This window comes from Ascaphus truei, chromosome 19 (genome assembly GCF_040206685.1).
Source record: "Ascaphus truei isolate aAscTru1 chromosome 19, aAscTru1.hap1, whole genome shotgun sequence".
Taxonomy (NCBI): Eukaryota; Metazoa; Chordata; class Amphibia; order Anura; family Ascaphidae; genus Ascaphus; species Ascaphus truei.
Genome location: NC_134501.1, coordinates 3,026,896 through 3,045,413, shown reverse-complemented (window position 1 = coordinate 3,045,413; position 18,518 = coordinate 3,026,896). Strand labels below are relative to the sequence as shown.

Below are 18,518 nucleotides of genomic sequence, written 5' to 3'. Positions count from 1 at the left end.
AGCCCGTTAGACGCGCGGAAGAACACTGGGCTATAGGAGTGGAGCAGAGTGAGTGAGAAGTGGGGAGAATTTGGAGGTTGGAGCCGTTAATGGATTCTAATTTTATTTCAGTTAAGTGTGGTTTCCTATCACTTACCCTATTCCTAAGTATGTCTGCCGATAAGTCTCAGGATGCCTCAACATCTTGTGTCTAATAAGAATCCTTGCTAGCCCATTAAATGGTATAACAACGCACCAAACCCTTACTTTTCTAGGACAGTGTGACTTAAAGATATACAGCTCTTCTGTTTTACAAACAATCAGGAGCATTTACAGAAGTTCACAGTAAAAACTTTTATTTTTCTTTCTACATTTAACATTGTTAAAAATAGAGATCAAAACAATTCACAAAGATTTTTTTTTTCTTTGGAAAAAAAAAATGACTTTTACAAAATACCATTTTACACGTGATGAGCTTTTGTGTATTATATCTAAAACACAGAATTAACTGCATGTGTTTTGACATAAAAATACCACATGGAACTTGACTAGAAAGTGAAAAAACTGAAAACACAAAACCACTTATTCATGTCTGCCATAGAAGAGACATTGGCTGTATTTTAGTAAGATCTAACACAACGTGGACAGAAGCCGTAGAAGAATGAGAGCAAGCCATTGAAGAATAGCTGTATAGCGATTCTAAAGGTTTAATGTTCTCTTAAATGGCTAAATCAACAGAACCTATGTTATTGTTCAAAGCTACTAATATGGAGTAGGGTTCAAAGCAGTATATTATCTTGAGGACACTGATCGTTCTACAACAGGAGTGGCGAACTCCAATCCTCAAGGGACCCCAACAGGTCAGGTTTTAAGGATATCCCTGCTTCCGCACAGTTGGCTCAATCAGTGGTTCAATCATTGACTGAGCCACGTGTGCTGAAGCATGGATATCCTTAAAACCTGACCTGTTGGGGGGCCTTGGCCACTCCTGATCTACAATATAACGTAGAAACGAGTGTGAATACACTATTCTAGCATTCCTAAACTTCTCAGTAACCGGAGACCAAGGAAACAGTTGTCCCTATTCACTATGGTGAGGAGCAGGTTATTGCCCAGATAAGGAGCCATTAACCTCATCTGCATTAACTGTGAAATACCAGTTATATTGAGAAGGGGCCACTATAGGAGCGTGTCGATGATTACAGACGCCAACGCGCTATCTGCGCATTGTGGCCGCTGAACACCAAACACCTTCCTCTTGTGAGAAGGGAAGGACCAGTTGGGTATTATTGAGGGTTAGCATTAACTTAATTCAATACCGTTACCGCCGCACTAATAAGTTGCTGGTTTCTCAGGCCGTGAACGGGACTTAGAAAGAACAGAAACGCATGATCACCTCGCCGACTCATTTACTGTGTAACATGTTATGAATAAATGAGCTACAAGGCACCATGGAAGGAGTGAAAGACTTCCTGGGCCTCCTGTGAGTGATCAGCACTGTAGCAACAGATCTACAGTGTGAAATACTGTACTACCATGCAGCGGAATACGTCATCCGACTATAAATCTGTATGTAATGACCTGAGGGCCTCAGCTGCTTTCTATTCAAACCTTCAACACCGTATCCTAAGAATCCCCTTAGCATTCATTCCTTCGCAATGCTTGTGTCCTATTGTAGTCCGTTCGCCAACAGGGGCGGTAACTAGTATTATGAGGCAATGCGTTGCTGGCAGGAGGCGGGATAGACGCAATATTCCCGGGTATGTGTTTGAGGTTACCTTTTGGCATATGGCTTTAGGGGTTAAATTATAAAATGGTGGCAAGACGCCAGAGGAGGAGTTACTAGGGTTATTTTGCATCCCCATAACTTTAGTAGCGTCGTTGTAGAGGTAAAACTCATTAACTACATTCTTTGAGTAGGAAGGAAAAGGCGATTAAATGTTCTGTTGACAGGAAAAAAATCTGTATTTAAAAAGGAAGGTATTTTGATACGACAAGTTCTGAAGATTAGGGTTCTTTAATGAGTCCTTAGAATTTGTTTTTCTTTACTAGCCTATTTTCATGAAAAAAAGGTAAAAATGCACTTAATGCTTTTTACCTCCATGACGATGATATAGCCTTTATTACAGAAGCGCACCTGCTTTAATGCAGCAATCCCCAACCAATATATTGATTTATTTTTTAATTCAAGCTCACCTGATGCTGATCCAGACTCCGGGGACCCTTCCCCTTAAAAAAAAAAAAAAAATCAAACATGGTCACCGGGAGATGACATCACTGCCTGCTATAGGGCAAAGCCATTTGGTGGCCATTTTGGGTCTGGCGGGCAAATATTTGCCCAGTGCTGGTACTGTGTGATACAGGGGGTGGGGGGGGGGGGGGTTGTTTCAGGTAAGAAAAAACAACAATACAAATTAAAATATATACTGTATATTGAGCAGCATAGATTGCTGCTTGAACAGAAAAAAAACCCACTTGGTGCCATTGGAGGTGGTTTAGAGATTGCAGCAATAATTCATCACCACCAGAAGAACTGGGTCAGTTACGTGGCTTTGCTTCGTGGCTTTGTTTTTTGGGATCTGAAGCGCTGCGCCCTCTTTAAATATTCCAAACAACAAATGAACAAAAAGGTGTCACCTGTTTTACACTTTCCACAACGACTGCTCTTACAAAACACACATATATAAAAGGTGCAGACAGTACCATTATAGTCAATTTCATAATTGCATATTAAAACTTTTGAAAATCATCAAAAAGACCAGAATTAAACCCAGGCACAAAATATATCAGTATTTGTAGATCACGCTCCACTAATAAGCAATGTCACGCCCTGCATTTTCTTCTCAAACACGGAGAATTTGAGATATGTTGAATGGTTTGATAGGCAGCTAGTTCTTTAGTTGGATTCTTGCTGCTTTAAATTTCGAAACTCTTTTTGTATTTTCTTCAGGAATCTCAGGAAACATTTCCTCTGATTTGCGCTCGGGAATAGTGGGCAGGGCTGAGTGAGCGATGCTTGGGATTGGCACAGAGAACGAGAAAGGTTCTTTTTCTACTACAGTTCCAGAAAAAGCCTACAAAAGAGAAAATAAATAAATAAATAAAAAAATATATATATATTTTAAAACTGCAATCACTGCACTGGTTTAAGAAAACGAACCTAGGTAAAGCGCCATGATCTGGCCATAAAGGAATCCTCTTTAAAAGGATCTTTAAATGTGCAAATGTTCGTTTATTACACAGAAATATTGACATTGGTATTGGGAAGCACTGCAAAAACGGGGGGTTTTTTTTTTTGGTCACTTGTGGTCAATGTCCACGCCCATAAAAAAAATCCTTTACCCCTTTATTTCTAGAATGATTTACAGCCTAGCCCAGGGGTCTCCAAACCTGTCCTCAAGTGTGGCCCAGTCAAGCACTGAGGCACTGATTGAGCCACCTGTGCTGAAACAGGGATATCCATAAAACCTGGCCTAGAAGCAAAGGGTTTAGAGCAGAGATTCTCAACTCCAGTCCTCAAGAGCAATGCAATTAGCATTTTAACCCTGTAATGCTACATGTCACTGGAGGACTGATGGAGAGAGGCGATGGAGAGAGGCGATGGAGAGAGGCGTGTGAGGGTTGGAGATGCCTTACAAACTACTGCATAATCTATAACTTATAATTTATTTAGTCACTATTTGCTTATAATCTATACCATCACCCCTCTGTCTGCACGCTCACTGGGGCAGCTACTACAAGGTACCAGGAGATCCTACTAAAGACACCTCTACGTGTGGGGACTCACACAGGGCCGTGTGAGTTGGTTATTCATTTATACCTATTATGTATACCATCATCTCTCTCACTATATAGTGTGCCTTGGATACCACCACGGGTTCCAGACACCCCACAGAGCGTTAACCATTATCTGTGTTCACCCATATCACCCTCAACTGTGCATGGCCTATTGCATGCTATAAACATCTATTTTTATATACAGTGTTTTTTACTGATATCTGTTCTGTATAGTCTTTATTTTTACGGTTTGCGCTCCCCACACCTGTTCCACTACCAAACTCCTGCATAAGTTGTAATGGATACAGGAATTGGTCCTGAGGAAGTGGGGGCTTGCAGCAACGTGATGAGAGCTATTCAGTGGCACCTGTCTCAGAGTAAATCTGGAGAACAGACTTGTAGTTTTACACAAGATTTCTGGACATTACGGGCCATATTTACTAAGTAGTGCTAACTCATAAGGTGCTTACCGCTCATTTACGTGACTAAGACAGGTTCATTAGGTGCATCACTTCATAAATACGCGCACCCCCCCCCAATCTCTGAACAACGCTCACGGTTTCCGGGACAAACATGAGCGATGTTTAAGGCAGCGGTGCGCAAACTGGGGGCGCGAGATTTCTTGGGGGGTTGCAGAGGTTTCACACTCTTCCCCAAGGCATTTAAATTAAATGCCAGGGGACCGGGCGAGGCCTCTGCAACCTCTACTTACCTAGGTTCAGCTGGCTTCAGGACGCGTGACCATGGCAACGCGGCATCAAATGACGCCACGGGGTCATGTGACGTCACGGCTGCCATGATAACATGACGGCAAATGACGCCACGGGTCACATAACATGACGCCGCACGAGGTAAGGGAGGGGGGCGCACCGACAGAGTAGAGCAGGCAGGGGGGAGGGGGGGCAGAGCAAATAAAGTTTGCGCGCCCCTGGTTTTAGGGATTATTTTTGGGTAATTGCTGAGGTACCCTTTAAAATAAACACACCTACATATACCTTTCTCAAGTTAGTTTACACGCTTAGATTAACTACTTAACTCCCCTGCTTTTGTTTGAGTCAGTGATGGAGCACAATGTGTTGCACACCTCTCTGGGAGAGAATGGGTTAAAGGTATAGCCCTGCAGGACACATGTATTGGGCATTAGAACCAGAATACATGTCTGAATGATGCAACTCCAACACGTGTGAGCAGTGCAGTTTATTAACTCACAACATCTTACCTCAAATGGTCCAAACACCGGGGAAAGCTTTTTATGCTGGCGATCTTCCTCCTCGAGGACGCCCTCGCCAGGGTCACTGAAAATGTTCTCCTCGCAGCTGAAGCTTCTCAGGTATCCAGGTCTGTCGTCCATGTCAGCCACGCTGCTCTCGCTGGTATCGCTGCACACGCTGTCCTCTCGGCTCCGAGACTTCATAATTGATTTTCGAGGGACATATTCTCCATTGACAAGGTCAACAAACACTCTGTAAGACAAAACGCATGTTTCATAATGCACTGTACTGTATGCGAGAGAAGACACATAGATCCATCACAGTGTCTCATTCAGACACCTTCTCGTACACCCTATCACAGAGGTGGCCAACTCCAGCCCTCAAGGGCCTTCAACAGGTCAGGTTTCAGCCCAGGTGGCTCAGTTGTTGACAGCCACCTGTGCTGAAGCAGCGATATCCTTGAAACCTGACCTGTTGGTGGCCCTTGAGGACTGGAGTTGGCCACTCCTGCACTATCATTTCAAACAACAGGTACGCCACACACAGCACACAACTGGAATTGAGCGCTCTGATTGGCTACGATTGGATACAATACATGCATCTACAATATATAATTTCTTATACGGCTGACAATTTATGCAGCATGGTACATAGCATTTGCAGGTACAAGGAGATAAAGTGACTTGCTCAAGATCACAGTGAGAGCGGACAATGGTATTTCAACCAGGTTCATCTGCTTCTGTAGTAGCTTAGTGCTAAGCGTTCTTACCTCTAAGCTACTCCTTCACCACAATGCATGAGGGAGTTGAGTTTACAGACACACACACACACACACACAAAGCCTTTGTACACTGCTTGGTGGTTTTGCAACAATTTGCAAAGCAGACCGTTAAACCAGTGGCCTGTACCTTGGCAGAAGCACTAACAACTGCAGCGTGAAGACACCAGGCCGAACAGCTACACTGCATTTATCAAATATACACGCCATATTTTCCACTTTTACATTGATAAGGCCAAGAAACAAACTCAGCCAGTCCAGATGGCTTTAGATCGAGCCACAATTAGAATCCAATTCTGGGTTCTGCTTAAAAATTGTCAAAAGGTTGAAAATAATAATTTCATGACAGTTTTTATAGCTTTCAGAAATAAGGTAACATATACATAAACATGTTGTTATCTATGGCATTGGTCGTGCGTATTTTCAACATACCTAGGCAGATACGTATTGTGATATTTACAGTATATAATGGTACCAGTATACAAAGCATGGCATTGTAGTCAAAGGCGTTAGTGATACAGTATCTGCATACAATCTGTGATATTGTTGACTATACAAGTAAGCCCTTTTGGGCTGTCTCCCATTCTTACGTGCCCCATTTTAAGTATCTGTGGAGTTAAACTGGAGTTGAATGTGAACAGGGAAAGAAGAAGCGGGTTCAGCTTTTAATACTTGACCAACCACTCTGCAACTGTGAGGACGATTTATGGAGAATGGAAACACCATGACTTTAAGTTTCTGGATACGCTATAGTGCAACACAACCCTCTCAAACCTTTGCTCTACTCAAAGCCTCATCTGCTCTTTTACTCAAACTCCTTAGCTTCTTTTACTCAAACTCCTTGACTTCTGCAATATCTGATAATTCACGCGTCTGCATTTTACTATGCCCTCACTATTACTTATTCTTTGTAAACGTTTTTGTTCTCTCCACCTTCCCCATAACACTCCTGCCTCTATCCTCCCCTCCACCTTCCCCATAACACTCCTGCCTCTATCCTCCCCTCCACCTTCCCCATAACACTCCTGCCTCTATCCTCCCCTCCACCTTCCCCATAACACTGCTGCCTCTATCCTCCCCTCCACCTTCCCCATAACACTCCTGCCTCTATCTTCCCCTCCACCTTTGCTGGTGCCCATGCACTTGACCACTATGTCCATACCTCTCCTCCAGTTGCTTCTTTGAGATTCCTTCTGTCTCTCCTTCCTTCTTCCACTCGAGTCTCTCTCCTGTTGCAGAGTTGGCAGTTCCTGTCCTCTTCTGCCTCTACCACTTGACCTCTCAATGCTTTTCCATAAACACTCGATCAAACCTCTTGCTCCTATCCTAGTCCCCACTCCCACCCATGTCTTCACCTCCTGTGGAACTTTCCTCACATTCTTTAAGCATGCAGTTATCACATCAATTAAAAAACAACTCCCTTTACCCTGCATCTTAGTACCGCCCTGTCTCATGCCAGCCTTTTGCTTTTAAACTGGTAGAACGTCTCATTTTCTCCTACATGTTTAGCTTTAAATTCTTATTCCCTACAGGAAACGCTGCAATCTGGCTTTCGTACAATTTACTCAACTGAGTCTGCTCTCACTAAAGTAGCTAGTAACCTCCATGAAGCCAAATTTCAATATACCCCTGCTTATTCTACAGTATTTGATCTCTCTGCTGCTTTGGATACTGTTAACCACTCTCTTCTCCTTTAGATTATACACGATATTGGTATTCAAAACAAATCTTCCTCATAGTTCTCCTCATTCCTCTTCTACCACTGCTTTTCTGTCTTCATCCCGTTAATAGGTCTTTTCGAATGCCTCAGAGCCGAGTTCTGGATCCTCTCCTTTGCTCTCTCTCTCTCTCTCTACACACCATCACTTGGGGACCTCCATTTATTTGGATTTAAGTATCACCTCTAAACAGATGATACACATTTATCTATCCACCCATAATCTCACAGCTACAACTCATCCCCAAGTCTCTGATTGCCTCTTGGCTATATGCTTGTGGATGGTGCGCCGTCACTGCCAATATCCCTGTTTTACATAACGGTAAACTGGACCAACATCAATCTGGTCACCAAAGTATGATGCGTAAGTTTGATATTTTACTTTTCCCTCTCATTCATGCCTTGGCTAAAGCCAGTCACTTTTTCCTCTATAACATTGCCAATATCCGCCCTTTCAGGTGTCTCTCTATTGGTGAAACTCTAATACATGCCCGCCTAACCAGTCTGGATTATTCTAACCTACTACTAACAGGACTCCCTGTCTAGCAACTTTACCCTTTGCATCCCTGTTCCTGCTTCTCATCAAGTTCTGGACCACCTACAAAGTTCTACTTTTTACCTTCAAGTCTCTTCACTCGTCTGCTCCTCCCTACGCGCTGATTTCTCTCTATGCCCCTGTTAATCTCCTGTGCGCTTTTCAGAACAGTTTCTCACTGTCCCTTACCTGTGGAACTCCATCACTCTGTATACGCCAAGTACCTTCCCTCCCCACCTTTAAGCCAAACCTAAAAAAACACCTTCAGAATTAAGCATTTCAACAGCCTGGACTCATGGCTACTGTCCCACACCCACAGTCACCTTACCAACCATTGTGGCCAAGCACTGCCATCTACAGCACTTATTCCCTCACCTGCGGTCTCTCTACATTCCCCATCACATCACAGATTGTAAACTCTTCGGGGCAGGGATTTCCTTTCCTATTGTCTGATTTTAAGTTTGTTGCACTTATTATATTATAATTCCCTGCACGGTATTGTCTCTTGTAAAGTGCTGATGCTATAGAAATATACATACATACATCCATGGGCCTGGTGTGAAAGTAGCATGTTTGACACAAGCCATGTCTGTACTCTACCTATAGATATCTGCAGGTGTTTTAATATTTGGGACAGAGTGCCCGTTTCCATTACTGTTTTTCCTTTTCCGTTTGGCTTCTTCCTTTTTCTCACTATATTTTAAAGTAGTATTTTTTCCAGTGTTTATTCTGACCTGTAACAATAAAAAAAATCAGGTAAAACATAATGGTTTAACACAGGGGGTCTCAACGCCAGTCCTGAAGATCCCCCAACAGGTCAGGTTATAAGGATATCCCAGCTTCAGCACAGGGGGCTCATAGACTGGGTCAGTCTATGACCAGGGATACCTGTGCTTGCATAGCCTTAAAACCGGACCCGTTTGGGGGTCTGGAGGACTGGAGTTGAGAACCCTGGGTTCATATATTGTCACACATTACATTCATACATGAAGGGAACGGAGAGAAGGTGAAAACATGCATTTGTATCCCTTTGTATTTGAAGTTAACACTGTTCGAACCCAAATAGTGATAATATTCTTGTAAGCCGCACAGACAAGCCATATATTTATTTATTTGGCAGTCTGCGTGGTGAATTACTGGCTGTGGTACATATACTGTACATGCGTAGATGATACATACTGTACGTGGGCGATACATAGTGTGCGTGCGTAGGCGATACACACTTGGGGGGGATGGAGTGTGACTGCCAGAAAGGGGGGAGGGCTCGGTGACAGGGGGGGCTCGGTGACTGTCAGGGGGCCCGGCGGCCAGACAGAGCAGTTCCCACCTGCAAACCTCTTCCTCTCTCTGTCCCACGCCGGACCCTCTGACTTCAGCATGTGCAGGGCCTTCCACTCATGGCGCCGCGCGCCAAAGCTAAGCTAAGCTTACTTCTGGTGCTCCGACATCAGAGGGCGCGGCGTGGGACAGAGAGGAAGAGGCCTGCCGGTGGGGAGAGCCGGGGCGCGGCGGCAACTACTTTGTCCGGCCACCGGGCGCCCCCCTACCACCGGGCCACTTGTACCGGCTGTTCCCCCCCTCTCGGTGCCCCTGCATGCGTAGGCGATACATACTGTACACGTGTTGGCGATACATACTGTACACGTGTAGGTGGTACATACTGTACACGTGTAGGTGATACATACTGTACACGTGTAGGTGATACATACTGCACACGTGTAGGTGATACATACGGCACACGTGTAGGCAATACATACTGTACACGTGTAGGTGATACATACTGTGTAGGTGATACATACTGCACACGTGTAGGCGATACATACTGTACACGTGTAGGTGATACATACTGCACACGTGTAGGTGATACATACTGCACATGTGTTGGCGATACATAAAATCGGGGGAAGAATGATACAGGGAGCAGGTACTAGTTTCTTTAAGAACGAGTAAGCCACGGGAGACACGGCTGCTACACAATGTGGACCTTCACTTGATGTGGAGTAGCCTGTTTATTCCAAACTAACATGTTGGCTTTCCAGGCTTCAAGAAGGCTCAGCCACACCATTGCACAGAATGCCACGTACAGACGTATGCTACTTTAAAACGGCAATCCAAGCGGCTTTAAAAAAAACAAAAAAAAAAACCGCTTATTACATTGGATTGAAGCAGGGGGTATTCGGAGCCGAACCCCGATAATTTCAGCTGTGAATCACGTAATGGCCGCTTATCGAAGCTCCTGCACCCTACGGGCCAATAGCAAGCTGTGATGTCATCTGGTTCGGCATCCTATTGGCTCACGTGACACGGGGGGTTAAACCCCAGCTAGCTCAGTCGGAGCGGCTACTGCCACCCCCTACGGAGGTATTTCCGGAAGCAGGGGGTCCCCAGAGCTGAAATTAATGGGGGTTCAGCTCCGGAGAGCCCCTGCTTCAAACCTGGGTTAAAAAATGACAAAAAAAACATTGCACGAATTGCTCCTTTGGTAGCAGATAACTATATTAGGAGAGGAACTACAAGTTGAAGTATCCTAGCACAGGCACCAGTGCATATATCCTTACAGGTAGTGGGGTAGGAGAGTCTGGGGCCAGTGTGGTCCTCAGACCTATCGCTGAGAACTACAGGGGAGGAAGTGCAGAGCAATGCATTGCTGGCCCCTTCGGCAGTAAATAGGTGTATAAAAACATTGGACAGTACCTACCCTTTTCGGTTCAACCGTATGGGAAAAATGTATAGTTGCCACAACGTTTTTACTGGTTCCTGAGTCATATTCATCCTCGCTGTGGTGAGAAGTTGAACCATTGACCTGACTGGTATTTAGCATGGCTTCTGTATTTGTATTTGTAATATTGCCCTGAGTACGAAGACCTATCGCACCCTTCTTCACGTTGAGATCGGTCTTTCTATTCTCTTTGTCTTCTTCAGAAGAACACAAATCTTCTTGGCTAGTATGAGGGATTCTGTAAAAATATACACATCCTCAATAAAAATTTAGAAAAAAACAGGGAATACAAAAGATAAGATGTATTATTTTATGGAATGTGTCAACTTTTTATTACAGTATTGAATTATACAGTGTCCTAGCAAGCAAGAGTATGCTTACAACATAACTTAACATACACATTTAATATAGGTTAGACATATGCATTGTTTCACCTGCTATGTAACAGTGTGTGTAATGAAAATTGAATGCATATCCTTGGTGTATGATGCCTCAGACTGCTAATCCGACTCTATTAAAGCCGGGATTAACTAACCTCCGATACAGGTGGTCACATCCGCAATCTCGCGTTAACTCCCATTGATTTGAATGGCAGTTAACACAGGATCACTGTGCGTTAACCCAGAGTCGAGATTAGTGAGTCTTCACTACAGTATCTTCATGCCATTATCTCAGGTACTAAATCACCAAACACAGGATGCCAGAGATGAAATAAAATGGCTGTTATCATAACAAGGAACTGAGGAACAAGACTATAATATGAACTTGGTGCTAAATACAATTACAAAGGGGATTGCCTTTCTAATAGTATATTTCTATAATAACAACAACAGAAGTACAACACTGAACCAATATATTTTTTTTTCCAGGGACGGTTATAGAAAAAGTCCAGTTGCAGATCCATTGGATTACAAGGCAATGGTGGTGATTAATACAACTAAAACAAACAATTCAACAGATGTCTGCGCCTCTAGTTACCATTTCCATACAGATAATGCAAGGCAGAAAGTATAACAGAGATGCTCAGGATTTTCAGAGGATTGTCCACATTTCTCAAACACTTCCTGCTACTCTGACATTGAAATAAATAAATGTGCTGTGTACTTGAAAAGACTAATTTACAGAGGGTTACTGGTAACTTACTCATCCAGTTCTCCACGCAGCTCCTCTTCTCTCTCCAACTCTTCCAGTCGAACCCATAGTTCATCGTCAACGAAGAAAAGGTCTTTCGTTTCGGCTTCTTGAAGGTCCATTTCGAAAAGATCTGCTGCTTTTGGCTTAGAATGAGGTCTGTGAGCTGTGCGACGTTTTCCTGCACAGGTCATTCCAATATATTAGAAAGCCTGACGTGTCAATTGTCTTAGAGTGTCATCTAAATATACGCAACCGAGAACATCAACTGTGAGCTAAAAACAACTCATTACAATTACTACCAAAACTAGGTTTAGCTACCTATTAATACGTTTAGCTTTTTTCATGCTAGATTTATATTATATGGATGATTTTACAGTATGTGTTTTAAATATTTTACTTATATTGATACATATACATCATTCTACTAATCTACTGTGTATGTTTAATTATTGTATTTGTATGGTTTCATATTATTCAAAAACTAATACAAAAGATTTAAAACAGAAACAAAAAACAAACCTAGGTTTAGCGATGTTTAGTATATCTTGCCATAAGGCCACTACTATTCAATATGTTGAGAAGCTATTTCAAAGAGCTTGAGAAAGGTTTTGCTCATTGATATGAATAGGACTAAAATCTTCAGCACAGGGAAGAGGTTTCACAGCATATTGATTAAGGACCTGTGTGTCCATAACAGTGTTTTTCAAAAGGGGTTCCCAGGAATCCTTGGGTTTTCCTCCCATCCCTAAAAGGGTTCCCTGTATTGTCAGGTAGTTTGAAAATTGTATCAAATAAAGAAGAATTTACAATGCATCTGATCTCAGACGCGCTATTAGAGAGAGTTGGGGTTCCTATAATGCATCTCATCTCAGACACGCTATTAGAGAGGGTTGGGGTTCCTTACAATGCATCTGATCTCAGACGCGCTAATAGAGAGGGTTGCGGTTCCTTACAATGCATCTGATCTCAGACGCGCTATTAGAGAGGGTTGGGGTTCCTCACAATGCATCTGATCCCAGACGCGCTATTAGAGAGTCGAGGATAAGGGAAGGTTCCCTATAAACAGTGCTACAGCAAAAAGGGGGTACAATGGCAATTGTTGCTCAAAAATGTATGAATAAGCAGGTTTAGGATAAGGTCTAAATGAGTAATTAAGAGTATTGGACCCAGTGCATCATAAAGCAGGAAGTGGTATAATAGAGTAATCTGTCTTTAATGAGGGTACATTTGTAATGCTAGAAAAGCACCTCACTAGACTTGAAAAAACTCTCTTACCTGCGGCACTGTTACTGGTCAGCAACTCCCCCTGAATCCATAAGTGGGGAGAATCAAAACTCTTCTTTGAAACCTTGATCCATTTATTGCGTGCATCACGCTGAGTAAGTAAACATATTGAAGATTATCCAAGGATAGCAGCGGAGCACAGCTGAAGGATGGGGTCAACACCAGCAATGAAGAGGTTAAAAATATTTCTTTAATGAGACATGGTGCAAAACGGGGGGAGACAGCAACAACTCTAACGCGTTTCAGGCTATGCAGCCCTTTTTCAAAGAGTGAGATGGCGTCTCTTTTTCATTGCTGGTGTTGACCCCATCCTTCAGCTGTGCTCCGCTGCTATCCTTGGATAATCTTCAATATGCGCTATTAGAGAGGGTTGGGGTTCCTTACAATGCATCTGATCTCAGACGCGCTATTAGAGAGGGTTGCGGTTCCTTACAATGCATCTGATCTCAGACACGCTATTAGAGAGTCGGGGTCCCTCAGAATTTAAAAATATAATTATAGTGTTCCTTATTCAAAACAAGATTAAAAAAAACACTTGTCTATACTGCTGATTATACCGAGGACGTAATACTGAGGCTCCACTATACTGACTGTGATACTCAATATTCCCCTCTTTTCTTAGGCGCCATATCAGTTTATCTTTTCTTACCAGCACTGCTGTTTTTCGTGATTATGCAACTCGTTTATTTCTATTGCCATCCAAAATCTTTATTCTCATTACAAGTATCCCACTCTGGTAATAAAAGATGCAATAGAGAATCTTTCTTCAGCTTTGCTATGAATTTTAATCCCTCTTAAAACAATTGGCCTTGATAGCAGAGAGCAAGAGATCAATGCAGCAAAACAATCGACTGACATTAAAACCAGTCAATGCAGATTTAAGGGGGAGGGGGAAAAAACATGTAAAGATGGATATAGATCTATATCTATCTATATACATACATAGTCCTACAGAGGTTTGATATATTAACACAGAAAACAAAATTGAATGAAGAAAAACATTTGCCAAGTTCTGCAGTCAATGTGCAGAACAAAGAGAATGTAATGCATATTAATACCTTTTGTCTTGATCGTTTCATCATTCTCTGCTTCTTCTCGAATATCCAAATATTCACCAGCTTCCTGCCATTAAAAAACAAACAAAAAAACAACAGATATTGGTTCTTTCCAACCCCTCAAATGAATCTAGTGTTATAACATCTTTGATACGAAGCCAGACCACGCACAAAGCAATACACACATTTCAGTCTGAGTATCCTTGCCTATCCGACGCCTGACACTTTTACATTCCTTCCCATTAACGATATGCCATAGACTTACATCACTCATTTTTTGCAGGTCGGCAGTGAATTCCGTTCTGGATTCAAAGTTCTTTACGACTTCTTGCAAATCATCCAATGCTTTCCTTACATCTAGAACAATAAGAAAATGACTGCAATCACGGTGAATAACACAGCGTTCATTACACAAGAAAAATAAAGATGTTTGCATCTTAACCCTCTAACCTGCCATGTGCCAGCGAGGGACTATAGGAGTTTTTATACATTTACGAAAACACACAAGGTAATTATAGGCCTATTGCTAAAAAAAAAAAAAAGCTATATTTGATCACAGTTAAAAATGGGTCCCGATTTTGAAACACTTTACCAATCACTCATAGGACCGAAGTGAACTAATGCAATTGGCATATTTAAAGAGGCTACATCTGGGTGATTTTTACCCGAATAAAGAATTTGTTGAGACTTGGGATGGGTTTGAGTTCCTCTTTTGTCTGCTGTCACCGAGTGTTCAGCAGGAGTTTGCCCAGGCAGAGCTCCAATTCTCCCCCTCCCCTTATCTTTAATGGTTCTCTGATAAGGACAGGGTGGGACAAGCGTAAAGAAAATCATTCATTTGACACACACTTCCCTATTCAGAGGCCCTTGTGAAATTTAACTTGTAAGTCGATTAAAAAAAAATTCAAGGAGCCAAACCTGTAGTATTAGCATGATTACATTGAATTACCGTTAAATTCTTTAGAAAAGGTTATCTTCTGGTCTGCTACGGAGCAATCCCTTCCCAAATCAACGAAACATTAAAGAGTGGTCAATTACAACTATTTTAGTTTGAAGGATATCAGGACAACTCTACAGTTGCTGTTGCCCTGCTCGTCTTGCATCACTAATCATTGGCTCTCCCTCCAAACTAAGGGCAGTGATATTAGACTCATATTCTAACGCCGATTCTATCTCCCAAAGCTGGGGATTTTCAAAGGGACCTTTTCTTACATCCAAAAAAGTCCAAGAAAGTTGGAGCGGCCCGCTGGAATGTGGAAAGGTGCCCTTTCAAAAAGGTGGAGATGGCACCTTTAAATATGTCCCAACATAAGCAGAAAGCAATGCAACGTGAGGATTTGCACCTACTCATGTCCTGCTGTGATTTTTCGGGCTTTTCCCCCAGATGTATTCACTGAGATTTCAAGTAATGGAAAGTCAAGCAGTAAAACCCACTCTAAATGGTGACATAATTAGTCTTGAAAAAGTAGTCTGCACGCTTTGACCGGCTCCATAGAGTATTATGGAAGAGAAGTTAGGCTTGCCAATTTCAAATACACAAGTTGTCTCAGTGTGATCTATAACACAGACACATACTTGTATATAATCAAAGTAAATAACACAATAGGTATGTTATCCAATGTAGGACAACGATTTTGATACAACGTAAACTACAGATGCAGTCATCAATGAACAACACGTCGATAGTTAAGAAACAACACAATAAGGAGCGCACCAAGAAAATAGTGTGTGTTATATTGTTTTGCGGTAAAATTCCCATGAAATATCCCACCAGCTTTGTGCTGTGCTAACGGGTGCAATAACTGCTGCTACAACTGTACCTAGTGCAAATTCAAGTGATCACATACTGAGCATTATTTCACAACAGTTTTAACACATATTTTGAGTCCAGCTGGACGCCCTGTAAATGAAGTGTCTATGTACAAAGCAGATTTGGCTGCGCCTGTATTGGATGCATTTCTGAGTTTCGCTGTAACTTCTTGCAAATTGCAGCCGGCTCCCAAGGCATATCGTAATGTTTCCTGCTCAAAATACATTCAAATTCTGTATTTGATTTATTTGCAGATTTTCTCGCAAAAACATAATCCTGTAATCTCTTTAATAAACCGAAAACATTTCCTTTCTCCAAAATAATCAGCCATGTATACGGTTTCCTAGGTCTTATATTTGATTTTAACTGTACAGTAAACAACGTGTTTGTTTTCCAGGCGCATTGAGTGTTTAAAATGGATTCTCTTTTTTTCCCATAACATCAATTACTCTGAAAACTGCTGTGGCCATGTTTTCTGGGCTTAGATTCAGTAAAGAAGCAGTGTCTGCCTACGCGGCCACTTTTAAATAAGTAATAATAACTTTATTTCATATAGTGCTTTCCTCCCAATGGGACTAAAAGCGCTTCCCAATTACAGTATAGCACACATTCTCCATGAACAGACATCGTGCCTGCCCAGGTGAGCTTACAATCTATGGTTTTGGTGCCTGAGGCACAGGGAGATAGTGACTTGCCCACGGTCACAAGGAGCCGAGACAGGGAATTGACGCAGGTTCCCCTGCTTCACACTCAGGCAGCGCCTTTACTCACGGAGCTGCGCCTTCTAGTAGCACCCCATGTCTATTGTAATTGCCATATTGTGCGCACCGAAACGCAGTAAGTATCTGTGCAGCAACTTCTACTGTCCCAAAAAAGGACCATGTATCCCTTATCTCTACTACCTCCGAAACCAACAACATACCCGATTTTAGACTTTTATTGCAGATCTTCTAACCCCATAAGGTTGCCTTGTGCCATTCTAAAGCAATATTAGTCCCTATTATTGCTACTGGGGGAGTTCCATGGATCTACTACTATTTCATAAAAGAAGATCTTGACAGCATATTGTTCCAAACACTTTTACTAAAGAAGGAACATCGTGTGTTGTGCTGTTGATCGTTACAGAATTCAAATTGCGGTTTACGCAAGCAAATAATACATATATACGTGCGTCTGCGCTACAAAACTGGTGAAAAAACATGGCGTCATTGCTTGCAACAGAGGTGGTAGCAACGAATACAGTAAGGGATAGACATAAGGCTTTCCTCTAAATGAAATAAGGCAAAGGATCTAAAAGGGCCTGTGGTTTTACAGCGGCTAGGACAATGGACAGCAAAGCGTTTCTTACGTGTCCAAATGTTTCTTGCAATAACAATGTTTTTATTTGATCGACACTGTACTTTTGAAACTAGTTTAACTAGTTGTGTGCTGGCATATTCTGACATATAACCGTGATAGTTAATGCAATGAAGTTGCTTGACCAAGACCACACAAAGCTAACAGACTGATCTGCAGTGAGATGCTCAAAGCCATAAGCAAATGCGTAGCCTGTTTATGACTAGCTCCCTGGTCCCACCACTCAATGCCATCTTATTGGCAGTCAGATGGAAGAACTGGTCTTCCTTGGTGCTGGTCCTTGTGAGCCAGTCGGGTAGAAAGAAACATCCCACATGCAGTCTGTAGCCCATTGCGTAAGGTGACTGCATATCTAAACCGCTGTACATTTTTGGCTGTTCAGATTGCCCTCTCTGGGGCCACTTTCTAAACCTCTCCGCAGATAAAGTTATGAACAGTTCTTTTTACCAGCAAAAATCTGTATCAAACTACAGAATATTGTTCTGAATTTTTCTGACCCCTCCACGTTAACATACAAGTGTTTTACAGATTTAGTTACACACTAATATAATAAAACAAACACTGTAGTTCCCAGTGCTACGAGAGGGAGAGTCAAAGATAGAGGACAATTAAGGAATGTAGTTCTCACTGGAAACACATTTCTGTAAGTGTTAACCAGGCTTACTATGTCTTCAAGGCTCATCGGAGAACCCATCTTTCAAGGCAGCATATTCTTCATTTGAACTATACACTCTTATTCAACATGTTGAGAAGCTGCTTTTCATACACAAATTCTCTTCTCGCTAGGTTTATTTTTCTGTCTGGTGCACCTATTCTTGCATTATATAATCAGAACTCGGTATTAAGGTCACTAGAATACATAGACTGGGAACTGATGTGTCATGGAAGTGCTATGCAAACATCACAAATCATTTCAGATATTTGATAAACTACTGTATTCCCTCGATTCCAAGACGCATATTTTTTAACCTTTTAACGTCTGAAATCGGGATGCGTCTTAAAATCGATGTCTTTGAAAAACGGGTACCGGTATTTGTAACAGGTTTCTGTACCAATATGGACACTAATGCGATGCTGCCACACCTTCTATTTGTCTCCCGAATCTTGGTTGGCTGCGCTGCTGCCGCGTTCTGTTCCCCGCACTTTAGTTGGACGTGCTTCCT

The 18,518-nt window shown here is 42.3% G+C and overlaps 1 protein-coding gene across 5 annotated transcripts in view; it reads right to left on the bottom strand.

The window, feature by feature from the left end:
- Window positions 1-308: 308 nt before the first annotated feature.
- Window positions 309-18,518, bottom strand: part of URI1 (URI1 prefoldin like chaperone) — a 70,716-nt gene continuing 52,506 nt past the window's right edge. For all 5 annotated transcript variants that reach the window (XM_075576316.1, XM_075576313.1, XM_075576314.1 and 2 more), the window contains 7 exons: window positions 14,455-14,546; window positions 14,193-14,256; window positions 11,860-12,028; window positions 10,696-10,954; window positions 8,598-8,731; window positions 4,976-5,219; window positions 309-3,053 (listed from right to left, as the gene is read on the bottom strand). In XM_075576316.1, coding sequence (XP_075432431.1) covers window positions 2,868-3,053; window positions 4,976-5,219; window positions 8,598-8,731; window positions 10,696-10,954; window positions 11,860-12,028; window positions 14,193-14,256; window positions 14,455-14,546 — 1,148 coding nt within the window. In that variant the 3' untranslated portion in view covers window positions 309-2,867. The remainder of the gene's footprint in view (window positions 3,054-4,975; window positions 5,220-8,597; window positions 8,732-10,695; window positions 10,955-11,859; window positions 12,029-14,192; window positions 14,257-14,454; window positions 14,547-18,518) is intronic.